Source organism: Tachysurus vachellii, chromosome 2 (genome assembly GCF_030014155.1).
Source record: "Tachysurus vachellii isolate PV-2020 chromosome 2, HZAU_Pvac_v1, whole genome shotgun sequence".
Taxonomy (NCBI): domain Eukaryota; kingdom Metazoa; phylum Chordata; class Actinopteri; order Siluriformes; family Bagridae; genus Tachysurus; species Tachysurus vachellii.
In genome coordinates this window covers 2323071-2347447 of record NC_083461.1, presented here as the reverse complement: position 1 = coordinate 2347447, position 24377 = coordinate 2323071, and the positions used below count along the sequence as shown (strand labels likewise).

Here is a 24377-nt window from a genome sequence, read left to right as displayed (position 1 = left end):
TCAAGGCAGGATACACGCTGGATGGAGTGCCAACCCATCGCAGGGCACACACACACTCATTCACTCATGCAATTACACACTATGGACAATTTTCCAGAGATGCCAATCAACCTACCATGCATGTCTTTGGACCGGCGGAGGAAACCAGAGTACCCGGAGGAAACCCAGGAGGCACGGGGAGAACATGCAAACTCCACACACACAAGGCGGAGGTGGGAATCGAACCCCCAACACTGGAGGTGTGAGGCAAACGTGCTAACCACTAAGCCACCGTGCCCCCCAAGCTCAGTTCAATTCAATACAATACAAATAGTTAACACTCTGCTACCTGGAAGTTCTGCACATATCCTGTTTTATAAATAACCTTCTAACTTTCACTTGCTTTTCTTATACTTTGTACAATAGGAATAAATTCCAAGTGTGATAATGGCACGACTGAGTATCACAGTGTTCAGGCCATCACAGTATCTGTTAAACAGGGCACTTTTTATCACACTAAACAACAACAAAAGTAACATAAGGAATTTCCATAGATTATAGAGCTATGTATCTCACATTTGACATGCAAATCATATTCATTACCCTTTTTTTCTGCTGTATTAAACTAAACACGTCTGTAGGCTCTGTCTGTATTTCATGAAACCAGACGCACCAATATTCTTTTCATAATTCACACACATTTGTCTTGGATGATTGTGAAACATTCAACATGGTTTGTGATATCGTTTTATACAGTATATACACATTTTGATTAGTTATCTGTCAGCATTTTGGCTGTAAATAATCTCTGAAAGTGACTGTGGAATTCATGCACTGACACGTCTACAGAATCTATCACTCACTTCATTTTATGCATTATGAATTACTAGCTAGCTGGTTATCATTTGAACTTAACCCATATTTATACTGCATATCACATTTTAGATGATTACTACTCAGTGTTTATAATTTGTAATTATTGGCACACGAAACCAGACCGACCCTGATTGTAATGCGCTATAATCATCAGTAGTCCACTAGCGAGAAGTCATTACAAGCTAGCTAGCAGGAACAGAGCGATACAATATATTTAAATAAAACAACAGAAATTACATTAGTGATAAATGAAGATATCTGAAGCTCTTATCATGACTTACTTCCTGGGCGTGGCTGGCTTAGCCCCACCCTCATTCTGACCGATAGTGTTGCATTTATTGCACAGCTCCCTCATGTCTGTAAGTGCTTGATCTAGAGCCTTCACCAGCAGTAGAGATGAGGTGGACACACACTCACGGAAACTGGACACGCAGAACAGGATGTGTTCAGCCTGTGGATTGTAACATGCCCCATAACCATTAGCAACCACTGGGCCATAACAGCAGAACATGTCTACTGTTGTAGGGACCTGCAGGTTAAAAGGAGAGTGTTGTTACTACTGTCATTCACACAGAGTACCTAAGAGCCGAAGGGCTAGACTTTTTTATAGCTTTGAACTAAATAAAGAAAAAATATATAGGTAAAGTATGATATGAAAGGTAAGGTATGAAAAAATGAATAGCTAAAAGGCTAACAGATGCCTTCAGAGACTTTGTTGAAAACCTGTGATGTAATTATTAATTATAAATAACTAGCCTAAAAGAGTAAAACTGTTCCTGTGTGCTTTGCTCATTTGAATGTAAGGTTCATCACATATAACCTCTTAAATAATCAGCTTCAGCCTGAAGCTTGTGGCCAGAAAAGTGTGGAAGTCTTCACAGAGTCTGGATCTCTCAGGTGAAGCCTCTCAGATGAAGCCTCAGAGGCTGAGACTTGCTCTTACCTGACTAGTGGAGAGGATGAACTGGTTGCTGAGGCGATATGTCTCGTCTGTGAAAATGTCTGGAGTTTCCATCTTCAGCTCTCGGGCAATTTCCCGAAGGCCCAGCAAGTGATTATCTATTCCAAATCCTGTAACGGCCTTCATGGGATCAGAGAGAAGAGAGTGTATGAGTAAGCTACTCATACTGAGTCAAAGGGTTGTTTACTAATGCTGGCTTAGCCTGTTTAATAAACGGCTAGTTTAAATGTTAGCTAGTTTAAGAATTAGCCTGTTTAATATAATGCTAGTTTAAGAATTAGCCTGTTTAATATAATGCTAGTTTAAATGTCAGCCTGATTAATATAATGCTAGTTTAAATGTTAGCCTAATATAACGCTAGTTTAATGATTAGCCTGTTTAATATAATGCTAGTTTAAATGTTAGCCTGATTAATATAATGCTAGTTTAAATGTTAGCCTAATATAACGCTAGTTTAATGATTAGCCTGTTTAATATAATGCTAGTTTAAATGTTAGCCTGATTACTATAATGCTAGTTTAAATGTTAGCCTAATATAACGCTAGTTTAATGATTAGCCTGTTTAATATAATGCTAGTTTAAGGATTGTCCTGTTTAATATAATGCTAGTTTAAATGTTAGCCTAATATAATGCTAGTTTAATGATTAGCCTGTTTAATATAATGCTAGTTTAAATGTTAGCATGTTCTACATGTAGTTGAATAGAAAATCGTGACGATGTGCTAGTTTGTAGAGGAACATGGCTGCATACCATCTTGGTGTTGTGGCTCTGTATGTCTATAGCCTTCCTCAGTCTCTCCATCTTCTCAGAGTCCTGAAATAAAAAAAATCATAACAACTCAAAAGTTTACGAGTTATTATCTGTACAGCTTCATGTCAGAGCCTGGAGGTGTTCTGGACTCTAATTGGTCAGAAAGTGTTGATTAATTCTCTAACAGCAGCTCTGACAGTAGATCAGGTTTATATTAAACCTTATAAATATTATTTAAATATTAACCTTTAAATATTATATAAAACAGTGCGACCACTCTCTCTCTCTCTCTCTCTCTCTCTCTCTCGCTCTCTCTCCACTGAACATCAGCTTCATCTGGTCACTCAACACCAGCTTCATCACCAAGAAAGTCCAGCAGCATCTCTGCTTCTTATGAAGTCTGAGGAAAGCCCATCTCCCTCCCCCCATCCTGACCATGTTCTACAGAGGGACCATTGAGATCATCCTGAGCAGCTGCATCACTGTCTGGTTTGTGAACTGCACCATCACAAGACCCTGCAGCAGATAGTGAGGACAGCTGAGAAGATCATTGGACTCTCTGTTCCCTCTATCATGGACATTTACACCACACGCTGCATCCGCAAAGCCAACAGCACTGTGGACCTCACACACTCTTCACCACACACACATCCCTCACACACACCTCACACAAACTCTTCACCACACACACCCCTCGCACACTATTCATGCCTCACAGTCACTCTGCACCACACACACAGCTTACACAAACTTTTCACCCCACACACACCCCTCACACACACTCTTCACAACACACACACACACCCTCACACACACTCTTCACCACACACACCCCCTCACACACACTCTTTACCACACATACCCCTCACACACACCTCTCACACACACACACTCTTCACCACACACCGCTCACACACACACTCTTTACCCCCCACACACCTTACACACACTCTTCACTCCACACACACTCTTCACTCCACACACATAAACCCCTCACACACACTCTTCACCACACACACACTCCTCACACACACCACTCACACACACTCTTCACCACACACACACGCCTCACACACACCTCTCACACATACACACTCTTCACCACACACACACACACACACATCCCTCACACACATACACCCCTCACACACACTCTTCACCACACACACACTCCTCACACAGACACCACTCACACATACTCTTCACCACACACACGCCTCACACACACCTCTCACACATACACACTCTTCACCACACACCCCACACACACCCTTCGCACACACTTCATGCCTCACAGTCACTCTGCACAAACTTTTCACCCCACACAGACTCCTCACACACACACTTCATGACACACACCCCTCACACACACTCTTCACCACACACACACATCCCTCACACACATACACCCCCACACACACTCTTCACCCCACACACACCCCTCACACACACACTTCACGACACACACACCTCACACACACTCTACACCACCCACACACGCCCCTCACCCACACTCTTCACCACCCACACACGCCCCTCACACACACTCTTCACCACACACACCCCTCACACACACTTCACCACCCAAACATGCCCCTCACACACACTCTACACCGCACACATCCCTCACACACACTCTTTACCACCCACACACACCCCTCACATACACTCTTCACCACACACACACCCCTCACACACACTCTTCATCACACACACCCCTCACAGACTCTCTTCACCACACTCTACACCGCACACACCCCGCATCACACACACCCCTCACAGACTCTCTTCAACCACACTCTACACCGCACACACCCCTCACACACACACACTCTTCACTACACACACCATTGAAGACCTACTTATTCAGGAAACACTTCACCAAGCACTTCTTTCCCTATCTTTTGCATTTATTTAAAAAAAAAAAACTTTGACACTTTTTCATTGTAACTATAAACAAATGTTTCAAACTCATGGTATCATAAGTATGTAACTTAGTGAACCAGCATTAATGTATCCAATGCTAGAGATTTAAGCACTTATGTACGTCGCTCTGGATAAGAGTCTGTCACATGCTGTAAATGTAAATGTAAGCTGAAGTGAGGATAGGACACTGTGTCAGTAGCAAAGACGGATCTGTTTAGACTGAAGGATTTTGGGTTTAAATCACAGACCACAGCATGATGTAGAGTTGTTACAAGCAGCATGTTTAAAGTGTAGTGTGTGTGTGTTAAGTGCAGCATTTGTTATTAGCAGCATGTGTTACATGCAGTGTGTGTTACATGCAGTGTGTGTTACATGCAGTGTGTGTTACATGCAGTGTGTGTAAAGTATAGCGTGTTATGTGCTGCACCGCTCTCTGATCTCTGACGTGATTAGTGGCTGATCTTAGTGGAGGAGACGGAGGCTGGTGAGACTCGTTTAACAACGCACCATGATGGACAGAATTAGAAGCGAGGCGCAGTAATGGGGGATGAGGAAGAAAAACGAGGCACCTGCACACACACTCCCTCATCTGTCATGGCTTTAGAGAAGTGCAGCGCCTCGGCAGTGGACGAGCGGATGTTGTCAACACGACCGTGAAGGAAACGGCGGGTGGAGGCGCTCTCGTAGGTGGAGACTAACCTCCTGGTGCATCTGAGGAGAGAAAACACACCCAAACACACACAGGCACGCAAAAACACACAGACACGAACAAACACACCGACACACACAGACACACAAAGACACACACAAATGCACACACAGACACACAAACACACACAGACAAACACAAATACAGACACACAAACACACAGACGCACACACAAACACACACATACAGACACACACACACACGCAGGCACACATAAATACACACACATACACACAGATGCACACACAAACACACACAGACACACAAACACACACAGACACACACACAGCTTTTCACAGAAATGTCACACATGCACTTCACTATAACATGAGCATTAATTACAGATTATCCTTTAAGATAATAAAGAGTTTATAGTTTCTAAGTTTATCGTTGAGGTGTTTTACCTGTAGACGGCCAGCTGTAGCGCCACCTGGATGAAAGCGTCAGGACTCATCTTCTGCTTCTTAATAAACTCTTTGCCGTATCCTCGGAATGTGAAAACCTCCATATCCAGGTTTCTTACGAGTCTAAACACAGACACCAGGAGACTTCAGGAGAGCAAAATATCCTGTTTTCCTTAATGGGAATGTTGAGCCTTTCAGAGCGAGTGCGATGTGTGTGATCATTTTTCTTTACTAGTTCTTTTCATTAGCTCTTGATTTTCATTAGCTCTTAGCTCCTGCAAGATCCCGCTGAGATACGTAGGCAAAGATCATGAGGAAAACAATGAGACAAATGATTTATCGGTTTCACAAATCAGTTTTTAGCTGATTTATTCAACATGATCACAAATTATTTATTTATATTTTGCAAATGATTGTGTTTCATTCAGACACCAACACTGTATCTAATCAAGATGTCTCAGAGCTGTGGTATTCTTCACTTAGTGACTGTGTGTAGATTTTACTGATCTCACCTCTGAAGGTTGTTAGCAGAGGATGAGAGCATGCTCAGGATCTGAGAAGAACAATTCCAGGAGAGTCTTTGTGGAGCTGGAAGATCGCTCACACTCGACCTCTTCATCAGCTTACTGGGGCTTCTGGACCTGATGGACAAAAGCATTATTCATTTCCTCAAGGCTTGGTGTGTTTCATGTGTGTGGAGAGCTTGCAGAATGTTCTCCTCCATACAGGTTTATCCATGTTGATGGTCAAATGGTACGGAATTGTCAGGTTTGTTAAGTTTCAGCTGTAAATACGCTCCAAACACGACATGATTAATGAATCAGATCATCTCGTTACCATCATTAAGACATCTCTGATCCTGAGGAGTAACTGTTTTATGGAAGAAGTTGTCTGTACAGGTGATCAGGATGAGGGCTTGGTCAGATTATTCTAACACGTTTTCATCGCAGGGCACTGCATCTTACATTTTGTTTTATAATCCCACTCTCAGTTTTTATAATGATTTACTGTATAATCCCACTCTCAGTGTTTATAATGATTTATAATCCCACTCTCAGTGTTTATATTGATTTATAATCCCACTCTCAGTGTTTATAATGATTTATAATCCCACATTCTGGTGTTTATAATAATTTATAATCCCACTCTGTGTTTATAATGATTTATAATCCCACTCTCAGTGTTTATAATGATTTATAATCCCACTCTCAGTGTTTATATTGATTTATAATCCCACTCTCAGTGTTTATAATGATTTATAATCCCACTCCCAGTGTTTATAATGATTTATAATCCCACTCTCTGTGTTTATAATTTATAATCCCACTCTCAGTGTTTATAATGATTTATAATCCCACATTCTGGTGTTTATAATAATTTATAATCCCACTCTGTGTTTATATTGATTTATAATCCCACTCTCAGTGTTTATAATGATTTATAATCCCACTCCCAGTGTTTATAATGATTTATAATCCCACTCTCTGTGTTTATAATGATTTATAATCCCACTCCCAGTGTTTATAATGATTTATAATCCCAATCTCTGTGTTTATAATTTATAATCCCACTCTCAGTGTTTATAATGATTTATAATACCACATTCTGGTGTTTATAATAATTTATAATCCCACTCTGGTGTTTATAATGATTTATAATCCCACTCTCAGTGTTTATAATGATTTATAATCTCACTCTCTGTGTTTATAATGATTTATAATCCCACTCCCAGTGTTTATTATGATTTATAATCCCAATCTCTGTGTTTATAATTTATAATCCCACTCTCAGTGTTCATAATGATTTATAATCCCACATTCTGGTGTTTATAATAATTTATAATCTCACTCTCAGTGTTTATAATGATTTATAATCCCACTCTCAGTGTTTATATTGATTTATAATCCCACTCTCAGTGTTTATAATGATTTATAATCCCACTCCCAGTGTTTATAATGATTTATAATCCCACTCTCTGTGTTTATAATTTATAATCCCACTCTCAGTGTTTATAATGATTTATAATCCCACATTCTGGTGTTTATAATAATTTATAATCCCACTCTGGTGTTTATAATGATTTATAAACCCACTCTCAGTGTTTATAATGATTTATAATCCCACTCTGTGTTTATAATGATTTATAATCCCACTCGCATTGTTTATAATGATTTATAATCACACTCTCAGTGTTTATAATGATTTATAATCCCACTCTATGTGTTTATAATGATTTATAATCCCACTCTGTGTGTTTATAATGATTTATAATCCCACTCTCTGGTATTGCCCATATGAGGATGAGGTTCTCAGCCTGATTCCTCTCACGGTTTCTTCCTCATATCATCTCAGGGATTTTCCCTCACCAGCGTCACCTCTGAATTGCTCATTAGAGATAAATCTACACATAAATAATTGATATTCTGAATGTATGTAATCCTGTAAAGCTGCTTTGTGTCAGTGTCCACTGTTAAAAGCTCTAGACCAATAAAACTGGATTATAAAATTGGATTATAAGAAAATTTGAACAATGTAAAGAGGTGATGTGAAGGGACTGTAACACTCAGTGGACAAAGTATAGTTGTTTGTCTTACACGTACCTCAACAGGTATTCAGTGCACTGGACCAGAACGATCCCCTCGAATGGTGAGTGTTCACACACCACTCCACACACACCATCAGCACCAACCACAAACTGCAACAACAAGCACAACACACTGCTCTGTAATTACATCTCACCTGTAACATCTCGCCTGTAACAGCTCACCTGTGACACCTCACCTGTAACACCTCACCTGTAGCACCTCACCTGTAACACCTCACCTGTAACACCTCACCTGTAACACCTCACCTGTAACACCTCACCTGTAGCACCTCACCTGTAGCACCTCACCTGTAACACCTCACCTGTAGCACCTCACCTGTAGCACCTCACCTGTAACACCGCACCTGTAACACCTCACCTGTAACATCTCAGCTTTTTTTTTTTGTTTGTTTATTTTGGATCTTTTCTATAAATATATCACCTCTAATATTGTAGGAAAAAAGAAAAATAGTGATGAAACTCTACAAATTCTTAAATTCCTGAGTGTCTACTTTCATATGAGCTTCATATTAACACCACTGTGGAGTGAGACATGATGAAGACGTTCAGTCATCAACACGGACACGAGACAAACAAACAGGAGGAAATAATATTTTAAGGTGTCTGAGGTAAAGAGTTAAAGAGAACACTTAAGATACTGTAAGTGGTGTAAGTTGATTGTTTTCCTTTAACAGTATGTCCTGATATGGGTTAAACCGCTGATTCATTAAACTGCAGCATTTTGTGAATTATTCCATTTTTTAGTTATAAAAAATTGTGTATAACAAATTTTTATCCGTTTATAGTTACATAGAGTATAATGTTATGGGGCATCAGTGACACAAATGATTAAAGAAGCTATAAACACATGTACTGTGTAAATAATCTGTATTAATAGCAGGCAGTTTACTGACCAGTGATGTCATGATCAGCTGTTTCACTTTATTAATGTCAGATAAATAATAAACTCAGCAGAAGTCTAGCCGGTCGTGTAGGCCGTACCTGCACCGACTTGTCGTACCAGCGGTTGGCGCCGTTCTTGTCATGACCACCGCCGTGCAGAATGAGTGCCGCTCTGTTGGAGTCGGTGGGCTGAACTCCAGTGGGTTCATCCAGACACAGCACACACACACACTGCTCCATCAGCTCCAGAGACTCACGGTTCACTGGGTCTGTTAATCACACACTGATATGTGAGAGAGTGTGTGGTGTTATTATTATTATTATTATTATTATTATTATTATTATTACGATGATTATAAAACAATATTAATAATCATTATAATTTCACTGAGCTTTATGTGGATGCACTGCGCACACAAAATTCACAGGAACACAAAAGCAGTGGAGGTGATCATACAACCATCAGGCAAATCTGAGTCTCAAGAAAAGAAACAAAATGGAGGACAGGAGGTAATGACCATTAATGTATATTTCATTATATTTCTTTATGAATTTCATTCCATTTCATTTTATCTTAATGAGAAATCAAATCCTTTGCGGAAAAAGGGTCATAATTCAGGGGGAAAAAAGAAAACATTGGCCTACAATGTAGAGTCAAATCCCACACTTTAGAAATAAATAAGCAGCAATGATAAAGAGAAGTGATTTAAACCATTGTTAAGTGTTTGTGTTCCTGCACTAATCACCACTGACATGTTAAAGCTACAAACTAAATAACTGACAGAAACACTCGGTCTGTCTGACCCCCGTTTTCATTTATTAAAAACTGCATTTAAACTCAAACAGGCTGTTTATCAGCTGTTTAAGACCACAGCCCAAAAAAGGTCTCGGTAGTGAGAAGCCCCACAGTTCTTGTAGATAACTTCACACACTCATCATGCTTGATGTACAGTAACTGTTGCTTGATGCAAATGTTTTTTGCTCCCTAACAAATTCCAAAGGGGCAAGTTTGTGGTCTGGGAGGAGACGTGGCTTTCCAAGACTTTTTTGTTCTTTAAACCCTTCTCTCGCAGATGCCGTCTTATGGTTATTGGGCTGCAGTCAGCATCAGTAACGGCCTTAATTTGGGTCGAGGTTCGGCCTTTTTCTTCTCAGACAGACCGTCGGATCCCTCGGCTCGGTGCAGGTGAAATATTTTTGGTTCTACCACTTGATTTTTTGTCCCATAACTCTTAATATCTTTTTAGGAAATTTAAAACGACTGATTTACTGCGTCCAACCTCAGCAGTGATGGCTCTTTGTGCAGCTCAACAATCTGCCACGTTCTAAAACAGAAAGCCTTTTTGCTTTTGCCTTCAGGAGATCATCACAGTGTGACTGTCTGAAGGACAATGCCATTAAAGCCATATTTTTGCACAGATTTTAACTTTTAAAGGCTGTGGTCTTAAACCTTAATCAGCTGATGAACAGCCTGTTTGAGTTTAAATGCAGTTTACAATAAATTACCTTCTCTCTATTTTTTTGTTTCTTGCTCTTGTTTCTTCTTTTGGCATTTTGAAGAAGTTCTTACAACCTGGTTACCATCCACCAGGGAGAAGTGTGAATAATTATAATATTTTCCCTGCTCTTAAGATTTTGATCAGGAGTGTATATACAGTATCTAACACCACTGTCCTTGCAGGACATTTGACATAAGAATACACACCTTCACTGAAACACCAAGGATTCTGCAAGACATTTTTAACATTTTATCCCCGGATTACTCTGACCTCTGACCTTTCAGCAGCATGTCTCTAGCTTTAGCCCAGTCCGTGCGGCTGTCCGAGGTGAAGAGGCCGACAGGGGGACGTTTCTCCTCAACCTTCTCTGCCATTTTACTGATCCTGACCAGCTGGGTAAGGACATCACTCTCGTCCAGCCTCCGCGATTTCTCCATCAGATTTAACACAAAGAACTGAGGAGAGAGGCGTGTAGTGTCTGTAAAAAATCGTGTTTCTAACAGATATACTTGTACACAACACTTTAACAACACGACACTGATTATTTGCCCGATAACAGCACATTCCACAGAGTTTTATTCCTTTTAACAAAAGCCAAACAATTATTAATAAATGACAAGTCATAGTTTTATTCATTTATAGGTACATTTAATGTTGTGAACTTCCTGTTATCACTTACATTACAGCAACTTTTCTCTCTTAACCTCATCTTCTCATTTCCTAACGCTTATCAGAACTACCTTGGGTCACGGGGAGCCTGTGCCTATCTCAGGCGTCATTGGGCATCAAGGCAGGATACACCCTGGACGGAGTGCCAACCCATCACAGGGCACACACACACACTCTCATTCACTCACGCAATCACACACTGACAATTTTCCAGAGATGCCAATCAACCTACCATGCATGTCTTTGGACCGGGGGAGGAAACCGGAGTACCCGGAGGAAACCCCCGAGGCACAGGGAGAACATGCAAACTCCACACACACAAGGCGGAGGCGGGAATCGAACCCCCAACCCTGGAGGTGTGAGGCGAACGTGCTAACCTCTAAGCCACCGTGACCCCCCTCTCTTAACCTAATCGCAGTAATAAGAAGTGTAAACTCTTCTGTCCTGATGATGTCAGAAAATTGAAACAAACAGCTTCAGCGCTTTACAGAATAGGGTTTAATCCCTCTGCACGGAGCGTGCGCTGTACAGGTCCCGGTCGATGAGCTGTTGCTATGGAAATGAGAACGTATTCGAGCGAGTGTTTAATATAAACCGGTGCTATTGACTGATCAGAAAGCAGCAATCAGCAGCACTGTGGTGAATTTAAGAATTAATTTCCAAGATTATCCAGGATCTAAATCAACACTATTTACACTTCTCTAGTTTAACGTTTGCTCCCTTACACTTGACACTGTATTTAGAACACAAACCATCAGATTAAATTATTAGTGTTGTTTTACTTTCAAATTTATTTAACAGCAGAAATAAACTGGACGCAACTTTAGGCCTTGAGTCAATCATGTAGAATTCAAACCTGAGCCAGATTACTCCTGAAGTGTGTTCAGTTAATTTCACTTCAGAATCACGTGGAAGTCGGTTTCAGAAACCAGATGATAGTTTGATGTTTCCGTTGATGCCGATCGGTCGCGTTATCTCGTCTCTGTCTTAATGCTACATGAAATTAATCTGTTTGGAAACTCATAATTACTCCATTAATTATAAATAAATAAATAAATGTAAATAAATGACAGTGCGTGGGTGTGGATTTGTCAGGTGAAGTCCATTGAGACTGCTTGGTGAGGGGTTAAAATCCTGCCAGCGCTGACGTTCTAGCCAGACAAAGTGGTAGATCCAATCAGGACTAATTGAGTTAGCCAGCTGCAGCTCCACGGCCAAGCGCTCATTAGCAGCATAACAACTGTTCCTGAGTCATTTCCAGGTACAGATTCTTTCTGTAACACCAGAGTACCGCTGGTTCTCCAAACAACTGCGCAAAATCATCTTGTGAGGAACTTACAAAAACGCTATATATGCTATGCTAAGTGAATAAAATGTGCTATAAGACACGCCCACAAAGAGGCAATGGTGTTTATGGTGCTTATATTAAATAAGGTGTGGTTTGGGACACGCCCACAGTGATTTGATGATGTTTTGTGTCTTATAGACAATAGATTATGTGGTCTAAGACATTTCCAGAATAGACTGGTGACTTGTGATGCACTGAGTGATTGTACTTCTTTGGCCTTCTTATAAATAAACCATGATTTGGGACACACACATAGGAGACTGATGTTGGTTGTGAAGGTGTTTATGAGGCTCATACAGTATTTAGGGTGAATAAGATGTGCTTTGAAACACGTACGGTGGACTGAAGATATGGTAAGACAGTTATGATATTTAATAGTTTGTGGGGTCATTAGTAAAGTGTGGTATAAGATACAGATTCTGTGACAGTTTCTAGTAATAATAATAATGACCTGGTTGTTGCAGGCCACTATGACGTGTCCGAGTTCAGGTGTTTTCTGGGCTCCTGTGCTGCTCTGTGTGATCAGTGAGTCTTTGTTTAGTCCAGGTCGTCTGTAGGATGTGAAGAAACGGTAATACTGCTCCATACACAGCTCAGCACCGACCTCCTGACCTCGAACACAATCCGGGGGTAAAGTCCTCCTGTAAACCTTTCTATCAGCGTTTTGGCTTTACTTCAAAAACACCAGTCATTTAAATCATTCTCTTATTATTATCTCTTGTGTCAGAAGGTTTGATTTGCACAGGTGAGTAACAGCGTACCTGTCCAGCATGGCTTTATACTCCATCACACCTGACATCAGACGAGCAGCAAATCTGTAAGAAAAGATCATCAGGTACAGTGGCCACTCCTCCACTGTAACAGTCACAGAGGCCACACCTCCTTTGCTGTAATAGACAGAGAGACCACGCCTCCTTCTCTGTAATAGACATAGATGCCATGCCTCCTTTATGATAATAAACATATAGGCCATGCCCCCTTCACTGTAATAGCCACAGATGCCACGCCTCCTTCATGATAATAAACTTATAGGCTGTAATAGACACAGATACCACGCCCACTTCACTATAATAGACACCGAGGTCACGCCTCCTTTACTGTACTCTAGAGAAATGCAATAAGAATAATAATGAAATGGAAGTGAGGAAGCAGTACAGTATTGTGTGTGTGTGTGTGTGTGTGTGTGTGTGTGTGTGTGTGTGTGTGTGTGTGTGTGTGTGTTAGACTTGTTAGACACAGACAAATATATTGTTTGTGTTTGTTTGTATATGGTTGTGTATAAAGTGTGGTGAACCCTCATCTACACAAAGAATAATCACAAATACACAAACTGATCATGTTTCTCACTCTCTCTCACACACACACACACACACACACACACACGCACACACACACACACAGAATTAGTCTCTGTTGTTGCTCAGAAATGAGACAATAATATGATTACATTACTGAAGATGTATAGATTAGAGAAGAGAAACAGTATGTTGTGTTCATCACTGCTGCTTTCTGAGAAACTCTTCAAACACAAACATGCACACACACACACACACATACGCACACACACATACGCGCACACACACACACACACACACGCATACACACACGCGCATACACACACACACACACACACACACATGCATACACACACACACAGACGCAGATCTCTAACCTATTTCTATTGCATCTCTCTCTCTCTCTCTCTCTCTCTCTCTCTCTCTCTCCCTGAGGCAGTGTGTGTTGAGTGCTCTGCATTATTCTGCCTCAGTGAAATAAAATAGAGACTGTAAGTTTTATCATTCATCAGCAGAAACCAATTTTATTTCTGAAGCACCATCATCCATCCTGTGCTGGAATCTGATTGGTTATCAGGTGTTGGTTAGTTTTTTATAATTAGCTCTGACAGTAAACATGCTTGTTCTAATACTTTATTGTTATTATTCACAGTTAATTGTTAAAGCGTAATATAATAGCAAATTACATCCATAATTGTGTAACTGTCTGCTAGCAGGATACCTGAGGGAGTCGTCTCTGTCTCTGAAGTCCTGTCTGGGAAACACCAGGACGGGACTGGAGTTAACAGGAAGTGCGAGTCTGTTGTTCAGGTACATGTCCTCCAGCCAGTAATCATAAACCTGAATCATACACAGAACATAGATATCCGTTACCAAGCCTCTACATTAGCCTTGTATCTCTAGTGCAGAGCTACTCTTAGATATTTAACGTGAGATTTATCTCAATTCTGTTTGAATGAGATGATCTTAACAAATGGTCTTATGGGATGTAAAAACAAAATGGTGGACAGGTCACACCCACAAGAAACAATGCAAGCAGTCTATTTTCCTACAAGAAACAAACTGTGAGTGATGAGTGACTTGTAACTGAGTAAGAGCTTCTTCTTTTTCTGTTACGGGAACCTTCTTCAAGGGTTCCACCAGAGAGAAGAACTGAAGAATCCCTCTTCACACTCCATTACATACACATCTGTACTCTATTGATATGTATCATTGCACAGGTTCTGTGTGTGTAGTGTGTGTAGTGAGTGTGGGTGTGTAGTGTGCTGTATTTTATACCCAGTTCTTGGTCTGGTCTCTCCTCTCCAGTAATTTCTTCTGGAGCATCTCTCCTGTTCCTCCTGGTTTGCCGAACTTCTCCACCATGTCTTTGGTCTTCTGAAACTGAGCTTCAGGCACGAGATGTTTCACACACCTCAGGTATGAAGACAGGGTTTGCTGCAGGTCTGGTACAGGTAGTGTGGGTAGGCCCTAAAGGACATGTATTTATACAAATATGATGCAGTCTAGTCTACTAATTTATTATGAACCTATGATATGGAAATCATGAGAGCAGTTAGATGATCCATGACACATGACGAACTTCCAGTTTGTTTAGTTTTAATGAGTTTAAGGAGATTATTTAATGTCAACATGGACTGATGTGACAATATCCCAGTTTAAAAAAATCCCTCAGGATCGTTTGGGGTGCGATAGACAAGTGTATGTTTTCTGTATATTTGACAAAAATCCACATCACATTGATGTCGTCTGACAAATGTCTTAAACATAAATGTAAACGTAAACAAAAATGTAAACATAAATGTAAATGTAGATGTAAACATAAACGTAAATGTAAACGTAAATGTAAATATAAATGCAAATATAAATGTAAACGTAAATGCAAACGTAAACATAAACATAAATGTAAACATAAATGTAAATGTAAACATAAACATATAAATGTAAACGTAAACGTAAATTTAAACATAAATGTAAATGTACATATAAATGTAAACGTAAACGTAAATGTAAAATGTAAATGTACATGAAAATGTAAACGTAAATCCAGTACCTTAAAAAAATCTATTTGTTTATTGTAGAGAATTAGACTATAATACTCAATACTAGTACTGAGTCTATTTACAAATGAACTAGCTAACAGAGTAAAACAATGCCCACTGAGTCTCTACAGATAATTAGGATTCAACCTGATGTGTGAAATTAAATGTTTAGTTTTTTATTTATTTTAATATTTCTTTATTTTTACCCCATGCGATTCTGAACAATCATCAATAACCTCTTATATGTCTGTTATAACAACAAGAATATCTTTCTTCTCAATACTGAACTGTATATGCATGACCAGACACACACACACACACACACACACACACACACACACTCACAGTGTCTGTATGCTTTTTAACACACCCTCACTTGCCTCTCGGCCCACGGGACAATCGCTGACGCCGTGTTAAGAGCCATTCCATCAGTACTCTATTAGCTGAAGTGAGTCTGTTAGCTGAGCCTTTAGAGAGCTGAAGGATCCAATCGACATTAATGTAAACGTTTCAAGCTGAATATAAAGATCATAAATCAGTAGAATATGACAAAATATTATTTTCAGTGTGTATATATATATATATACATATATATATATATATATATATATATATATATATATATATATATATATATATATATATATATATACGTATATATATATACTGTATATATATACGTATATATATATGTATACATATGTGTATAAACCAGAGCTATAATTCAACTAAAAACTAAAATTTCTGTAATCAAACCTGAGGTTTATTCAATATAAAATCACATCCAGAAATCTTTTATTGCTCTAATATCACAGCAGTGTTTCAACATGAATTCATCCATCCATCCATCCATCCATTTTCTACCGCTTATCCGGGGCTGGGTCGCGGGGGCAGCAGTCTAAGCAGGGATGCCCAGACTCCCCAGACACTTCGTCCAGCTCTTCCGGGGGAATACCGAGGCGTTCCCAGGCCAGCTGAGAGACATAGTCCCTCCAGCGTGTCCTAGGTCTTCCCCGGGGCCTCCTCCCAGTTGGACATGCCCGGAACACCTCCCCAGGGAGGCGTCCAGGAGGCATCCGGAACAGATGCCCGAGCCACCTCAGCTGACTCCTCTCGATGTGGAGGAGCAGCGGCTCTACTCTGAGCTCCTCCCAAGTGACCGAGCTCCTCACCCTATCTCTAAGGAAGCGCCCAGCCACCCTACAGAGGAAACTCATTTCGGCCGCCTGTACTGTATCCGGGATCTTGTAATTTCGGTCTTGACCCAAAGCTCATGACCATAGGTGAATGAATTCAGTTGCTTTTAATAAGGTGGAACTTTCAGGAAGCGAGTCAGTTCCTGTTGTCACTTACATTATAGCAGCTATAAACAGTCTTTCCCTGACTAGTCCCTCTTTATTCTCTCTCTCTAAGGTAACACAAGACACAAGTGATAGGAAAGAAAATAAAAAACACAAAGATGTGTAAACTCTTCTGTTCTGAAGATGTGGGAAAGCGTAAAGTTCCAGATTTAACTCTGAGCGTCACACAGTGCGGACACTGGAGACTCCTTCCATTGTGTGTGTGTGTGTTTTTTTCATCAGTGCACCTCATGATCACCTCATCAGATGTAACCGAAACAGGACAAAAATAAGAAAAAAAGGTCAATAATTAATGAATCACACAAAGTAATGCAGAAGGGGAGAGTTTATACACTACAGTGAGTTAATGCTGTAGTGACTGATGATGATGGTAATGATGATGATGGTGATGATGATGGCGATATTATGCTTACATGGCTGTCTCTGGAAGGTTCTTGTTCCAGCACAGGCATCTTCACAGTATGATCCAGAGGCCGATCGGATGGTCTTAACAACACACAGACACACACACACACACACACACACACACATTAGGAGTGTGTTTACACATTTATCATTCTTTTCATCTCCTTCATAAATCAATAATGTTTGTTTTTCTATTAATATCATGTCACACTGATTTGTTTTAAATTCTTGCGACAATGAAGGAACATTTATAAAGAATTCAATAATTATAATAATTAAAAGTAAGTCTGTGAAAAACAATGATTAGTAAAACTGTAAAAGTCGAGCTGAGGAGTAGCTGAGTAACAGAACAAATGCTACAGACATTCAGTCATGTAAAATAGATGATAAGTGATAAAGACAAACATCAGTGCAGTTACATTTAAGGCAAAGAAAAAAAATATTCTAACTACAGCATCTGTGTCTCAGACATTCAGATGGGGTGTGTGAAAACTTCTGCACACGTCTCTATATACACACATGATGTAAATATTTAACAATGATGCAGGAATCTTCTGCATCAATCTAAATTGTCTGATTATTAATATTAAGTGAAACTTCAGCTGACGCCTCAGTGCCATGAGAATCACTTAAAATCACAACATACTCATCTTACTAGTATTAATAATAATAATAATAATAATAATAATAATAATAATTAATAACATCTCCAGAGCTGCACAAGAACATTTTACACTTTACACTGAGACTCTTCATCATCCTTCATTCATAGTAATAATATTAACAATAAAATATATGTTTAATTACACTGTCATTGTCACCAAGAAAGCAATCTACAATACTGGATATTTAAAACTAAAATAACAACAACAACAACAACAGTAATAATAACAATAATAACAACAACAACAATAATAACAATAATAATATAAGAATAATTACAATAACAACAATAACAATAATAATATCAATAACAATACTACTACTACTACTACTACTACTAATACTACTAATAATAATAATAATAATAACAATAATAATAATGGCTTTATATATTACAGAGAAATCCCCCATTTCATACCGCATTAATTTATTTAGACATTAATACAGAGTTTAATATTTACTAGATCATTTATTTTAAATGAATATATTATTCTTTATTTCAGGTAACTTACCTGTGGGATGCTGTACTAGTTGACGCACGCGCTCCTTCCTCACAGTCCTCGCGCTCCTCGTTCCGCGCGCGCCGTCACTTTATTTCTGCCTCTTCTCTTCGCCCTCAGGCTTTCGTCCGAAACCACGCCCCCTTGGCTAATCGGACGCGTTTGTCATTGGTCAGTGGATACGATAAAGGAGTTCTGAAGCTTTCTGATTGGTCAGTTTGTAGCGCACGCTGTCTGTGACTCAAACCTCTTTAACCAAAATATCCCGCTATTTAAATACTAATAATATCTGATGATAAACACCATCAATTATAATCATTTTAATAATAATTTTAATATTAACTGAAGCAATTTGTTTGACAGCTAATCTGACTAAATAGATCAAGTTTAATAAAAACAATAGTATCTTTTTTTAACATTATTTACTTTATTATAATTTATATATTATAAGAGATTATTAAATATTAAGAGATTCTTATAATAAATGTATTAATGTATCTACAAATAATTCCCATCATCTCAGATTATCCTCTGTGACACGGACTTTAAATAAATTAAGTAAAATTAAATAAAAACTAAATAAAACGACAAAAAAAAAAACAACAACAGTAAATTAAATTATATCATGCATCTAATTTATTCTGGATAATTTACTCTTTGTAATGTTTAATAACATTAATTAACAATCATTCATTATGGTGATTTAATTAAAAACTATTGACTGTGTTTGTTTGTTTGTTGTTTGTTGTTGTTAAAGCAGATACAGTACAACAGTGATGCCTGTTTCAAGAGTTTTTATTATTAAAATCATCATAAATGAGAAAACTCCACGTTGTTCTGACTTTAACACCTTATAGTTTTGCCTTTACATAGCTTGAAACAGTTCCATACATATATTTATTTATTTATTTATTTATATTTATATTTAATCATATCCACATATTCACACACCACCAATTTACACTGATTTACAGATATGTACACGTCATATTGTAGTTCAGTATTTAAAAGATATTCTTAATTAAATAGCTGGAGATTTTGTTAAAGCTGAAATATATTTTGTACAACAAATAAAATCACAATTTTCTTTACATCAAAATAAGCTACCGTTTTTGTTCGTATGGAAATAGATGTGAAATATGTCGTGATCTTTTCTGTACATATCCGTTCTATACATGTAAGAGAAGCAGCTCGGTGACGTTAATGCGTTTTGTCTGATGTAATGGTTTAATACAGTTCACTTTTTCATGAAAACTTCACAGTATGAGCAGCAGTGTGGATCTAAACTCCTGTGTGAGGCTGAAATGCTTTAAATCCTCATTAACACGGCGTTAATAAAGCACTGTGTTGAATCTGCAGTGTCACAGAACACCAGTAACATGTCGACATTAGGAGAAATTTAAATTTGAAATTAAATATTACTATAATTGTAAACATTAAAAGTGCTAGAAATGACATCCAAGTATAGATTTTGGTTCACTAATATGTATATATATAATTGGCACTATAAAAGACTACTAAAAAAAGTCAAATGTTTGCCAGTTTTTCTCTGTGAAGGTTTCTGTGTTGAAACCTCTCTAAAAAAATAGTGTCCTTTAAGTCAACTAATAACTATGCAGCATTCCCAAAGTACCTGTTTTCTCTTAGGTTCTTTATGGCACCGATACTACATGGATAAAGACATAAAATGTTACTTAGGAAACCAAACGTGAAAATCCTTTAAGGGTGTTTCAGCTTGTATCAACTGTGACACGTCTGTGTTAAAAACCTCCAAGAAAAAATCATTATAATTATATGAGAAACAAAGTAAATTTGTTTCAGGAACTTACATCATTTAATATGTATTAGAATGTATTAATGTGTAAAGAACCTTCTCTTACTCCTTCTCTAACCTTTATAGAGAATGTAAGTGTATGATGTTAAGTGTACTCTGGTCCAGACGACTCCTCCTCTGAGAACGATCTCGATCCGAATCCGTCCTCAATGGGCAGAGCACTGGTTGTAGTGTTGATGTTTGTGGTGGTGCTCAGTCCTTTCCTTTTTAAGTTGCGTTCCTCCATCTTGATGGTGTCATAGAGTCCTGTGGGACCCTCCTCCAGCAGCACGTTCCGCTCAGAGAAGGACGGCTTCATCTGGCAGACGTGGCGCAGCACAAGCAGAGCGGGAGCATAGAGCATGTTGACGAGGCCCATGCCCAAATTGAGCTGGACAAACCCCAGGTTATGGACGATCTGCCCGGCCACAATGGGCCCCATGGCATAGGCCACAGAGTATGAGATGTCTGCTATGGCATATACGCTGCCATAAACAGACACGTAACGGACATCAACGAGGAAGGCCAGCGTGGGCAACAGTGCCGTGTCGACGAGCGCGATCCCAAAGCAGATACCGCACAGCGGCATCATGAGCTGTCCGAAGTTCTTGCAAGCAGGCACGGTGCATGAGCTAGCACCGATGATCACCATGCCCAGAGCACCGTAGAACCACTGCAGGTGTGGGTACTTGGCTGCCAGTTTGACCGTCATATACACGCCCAGAACATGCGGGAAGAAGGAAGGCAGCCATGTCATGCCCATCTCCCATTTACTGGCGTGCATCGTGGTCTCCATCCAGTTGGACACCGTGGGTTCGAGGAAGGCCAGCGGCACATTGCACACCGTAAGTGCACCTGCCACCACTGCAATGTACGGGTCCATCATGAGCCTGTGGATGGGAGTGCCGATGGGCATGTTCTCACGTGACCGATCTGAGAAGGGCTTGATCACAGTGAGCAGCATCAAACCATCAGCTAGACACACGCATGCCAACACGATGAATGGTACACGCTTGCCGGCGAACTCATACAGCACTCCACCAAACGGTGGTGCCACGAGGCTGCCAAATGATATGAATGCCAGGGCAATACCGAGTGCACGACTGCGTTCTGCCTCCTCTGTGTACTTGTCAGCGATCATGGCGATGCCTGATGTGTCTGCGAACGCTGAACCAAGACCCTGTAGGCTGCGTGCCATAAACAATGTGACATAGTTTTCAGCAAATGCAAACACACTGGTGGATAAGAACATGACCGTTAGCCCAATCAGGAGTGGGATGTCATAACCCACCCGGTCAATAAATGTCCCTGATAAAGGGTTCACAAGAAGCTGGACAATGGCTTTGGAGGCGAATAGAACTCCTATCTTTACATCCAGGTTCTCCTTGGTGCTGAGAGAGGAGGTGTTACTGTGTGTCTTTGCTTCATTTTCGCTCTCCAGGTCGGCCAGATAATCTGGGATAATCGGCACGATCACCATGTACAGCATATTGTCTAAGAGCAGCGCCACGCACACGATCACTAAGATAATCCTCCGCTGGCGCTCGGGGTCGTGCACCGCCCCGCCGAGCTGCTTTGTCCTCTCGGAAAGTTTCTGAGCAGCTGATTTGGCCAGAGCGAGAGACCCTCCGGACTCCTCCATGCTGCAGCGGGAGGAAAAGGAAAATCTCACCTACTGCTGATTCCCTTTTTTCTTTCCCTGCCGAAGCGCGAAGTTTCTCCCAGTTTCTGTCTTTACGCGCAGCCTTCAACTCATCCGTCCCTTCATTTTCATCTTGTGTCTCTGTCCTCACGTGTCTCTATTTATTCTCTGTCTCTGTCCTCACGTGTCTCTATTTATTCTCTGTCTCTGTTCTCACGTTACTCTACTTATTCTCTGTCTCTGTCCCTCTTCTGGTCAGACTGTCCGGATGCGCAAACTGTGCTGCTGCTGTTGCCATTAGCGCGTATGAACTCACAGCACTGGGTTCTGATCTCTCTCTCTCTCTCTCTCTCTCTCTCTCTCTCTCAACAGAATCGCACTGACCAATCAGAAGTGGAAAGAGAGATACACGAGCATCACCTCCTTCCCAATGGGTACGTGTGTGTGTGTGTGTGTGGTATTGAAAGAAAAAGGGACACAATAGAAACCAAAATAAAATAAATGAATAAATTCTTATCATGTAAAATAAAGCCTTAAAATTCTGTAAATGTGTAAATTAAAAAGACGTTAAAGCAAAATAAATTCTGTTCTAGATCTGAAAGTGAATAAATAAAAGGACTGAAAAATAAAACGGCATTGATGCTGAAACTAAAGAAGGACGAGCAAATAATTTAATGATAAACAAACAAACAAACAAACAAACAAACAAATAAATAAATAAATAAATAAATAAATAAATAAATAAACGAGCTTTTCACTATCACAGAAATGGACAGTGTCCCATCCTGGGGGAGGGGGATAATAATAATAATAATAATAATAATAATAATAATATAACAATAAAAAAATCTCCCGTTATGGAATTATGATTAATAATTAATCTAGAACAACACACACACACACACACACACACACACACACACACACACATATATATATATATATATATACCTACATAATAAAGGTGTGTCTATAAAATATAGACATTATAAAAAAAATAGACAGTATAAAATATAAAATTAAGCGATACGAATGGAAAGTAAAAATGAAAAATAAACAGCAGTTGGAAGATCAACAACATTCAGAACTTCCCGACAATACGATATTTCAGAGTGTAGAGATACTGCCACCTAGTGTTCACATCATAACACTACACAACATCAGCACCATCAGTTAATTTTATTACTGATTGGTTTTATTTATTTATTTATTTATTTATTTATTTGTTTATTTATGTAATATTGAAATGTATTTCGTTATGCATGTATTGTGAAATGTATGTGAAATTAAATCATTCATTATTTCATTTTAAGATAAAATGTCATTTTCCTGAACTTTTTTTTTTGAGCTTCATGACTGTTACACTTCATTATCTCCACTACAAAATGTCATCTTCTTTGGATGTTCAACAGTTACAGCTTTCTGAAAGTTTGAGGATTAGAACTGAGGAAACAACATTATTGTTGTAGGTTTTGAAGTCTGGAGAATACCCAAGATCATTATAAGACACTAACAGACGTAAATGATGTGTACTCTCTCCTTCTCTGTTGAGCTGTAGGTGAACTCCTGCAGTCTGATGGGAGGCCATGACTGATCCTCACTGTACCTGATCAATGTGGCTCATCTTGATGTCCAATAACAGATCATGCCCAGGTTTTACCCAAAGTGCTGCTGTTATATAAATGCAGTTGGGTTGAGTTAGAGTTAGGGATGTGTTGGAGTTAGGGATGTGTTGGAGTTAGGGATGTGTTGGAGTTAGGGATGTGTTAGAGTTAGGGTTGAGTTACAGTTAGAGATGTGTTAGAGTTAAGGTTGTGTTAGAGTTAGGGATGTGTTAGAGTTAGGGATGTGTTAGAGTTAGGGTTGAGTTAGAGTTAGGGTTGAGTTAGGGTTGAGTTAGAGTTAGGGTTGAGTTAGAGTTAGGGTTGAGTTAGGGTTAGGGTTGAGTTAGAGTTAGGGATGTGTTAGAGTTAGGGTTGAGTTAGAGTTAGGGATGTGTTAGAGTTAGGGTTGAGTTACAGTTAGAGATGTGTTAGAGTTAGGGATG

The 24377-nt window shown here is 39.4% G+C and overlaps 2 protein-coding genes across 2 annotated transcripts; both read right to left on the bottom strand.

Annotated features, from left to right (window-relative positions):
• Positions 1–1132: 1132 nt before the first annotated feature.
• On the bottom strand, positions 1133–17760 carry LOC132858840 (choline O-acetyltransferase-like). The gene is made up of 14 exons (XM_060889360.1): positions 17721–17760; positions 15183–15374; positions 14626–14744; positions 13371–13424; positions 13061–13250; positions 10870–11047; positions 9193–9362; positions 8201–8301; positions 6119–6247; positions 5607–5729; positions 5063–5204; positions 2568–2630; positions 1799–1936; positions 1133–1384 (listed from the first exon to the last, which is right to left on the bottom strand). The coding sequence occupies exons 1-14, from the start codon at positions 17757–17759 to the stop codon at positions 1133–1135; spliced, it is 1890 nt and encodes a 629-aa protein (XP_060745343.1). The 5' UTR covers position 17760.
• A 2054-nt stretch (positions 17761–19814) lies between these two features.
• Positions 19815–22539, bottom strand: LOC132858834 (probable vesicular acetylcholine transporter-B). The gene has a single exon (XM_060889348.1). It carries the CDS (start codon positions 22328–22330, stop codon positions 20795–20797), a length of 1536 nt encoding a protein of 511 aa, XP_060745331.1. The 5' UTR covers positions 22331–22539; the 3' UTR covers positions 19815–20794.
• Between the last annotated feature and the right edge of the window lie 1838 nt (positions 22540–24377).

Bases quoted from the DNA above. Each gene is read 5' to 3' on its own strand.
- LOC132858834 (XM_060889348.1), bottom strand. From the start codon at position 22,330: ATGGAGGAGTCCGGAGGGTCTCTCGCTCTGGCCAAATCAGCTGCTCAG.
- LOC132858840 (XM_060889360.1), bottom strand. From the start codon at position 17,759: ATGCCTGTGCTGGAACAAGAACCTTCCAGAGACAGCCAT. The intron at 15,375-17,720 runs GTAAGCATAATA...CATGTCCTTTAG, and splicing joins AACCTTCCAGAGACAGCCAT to GGCCTACCCACACTACCTGT. The intron at 14,745-15,182 runs GTATAAAATACA...TGTATGATTCAG, and splicing joins GAGACCAGACCAAGAACTGG to GTTTATGATTACTGGCTGGA.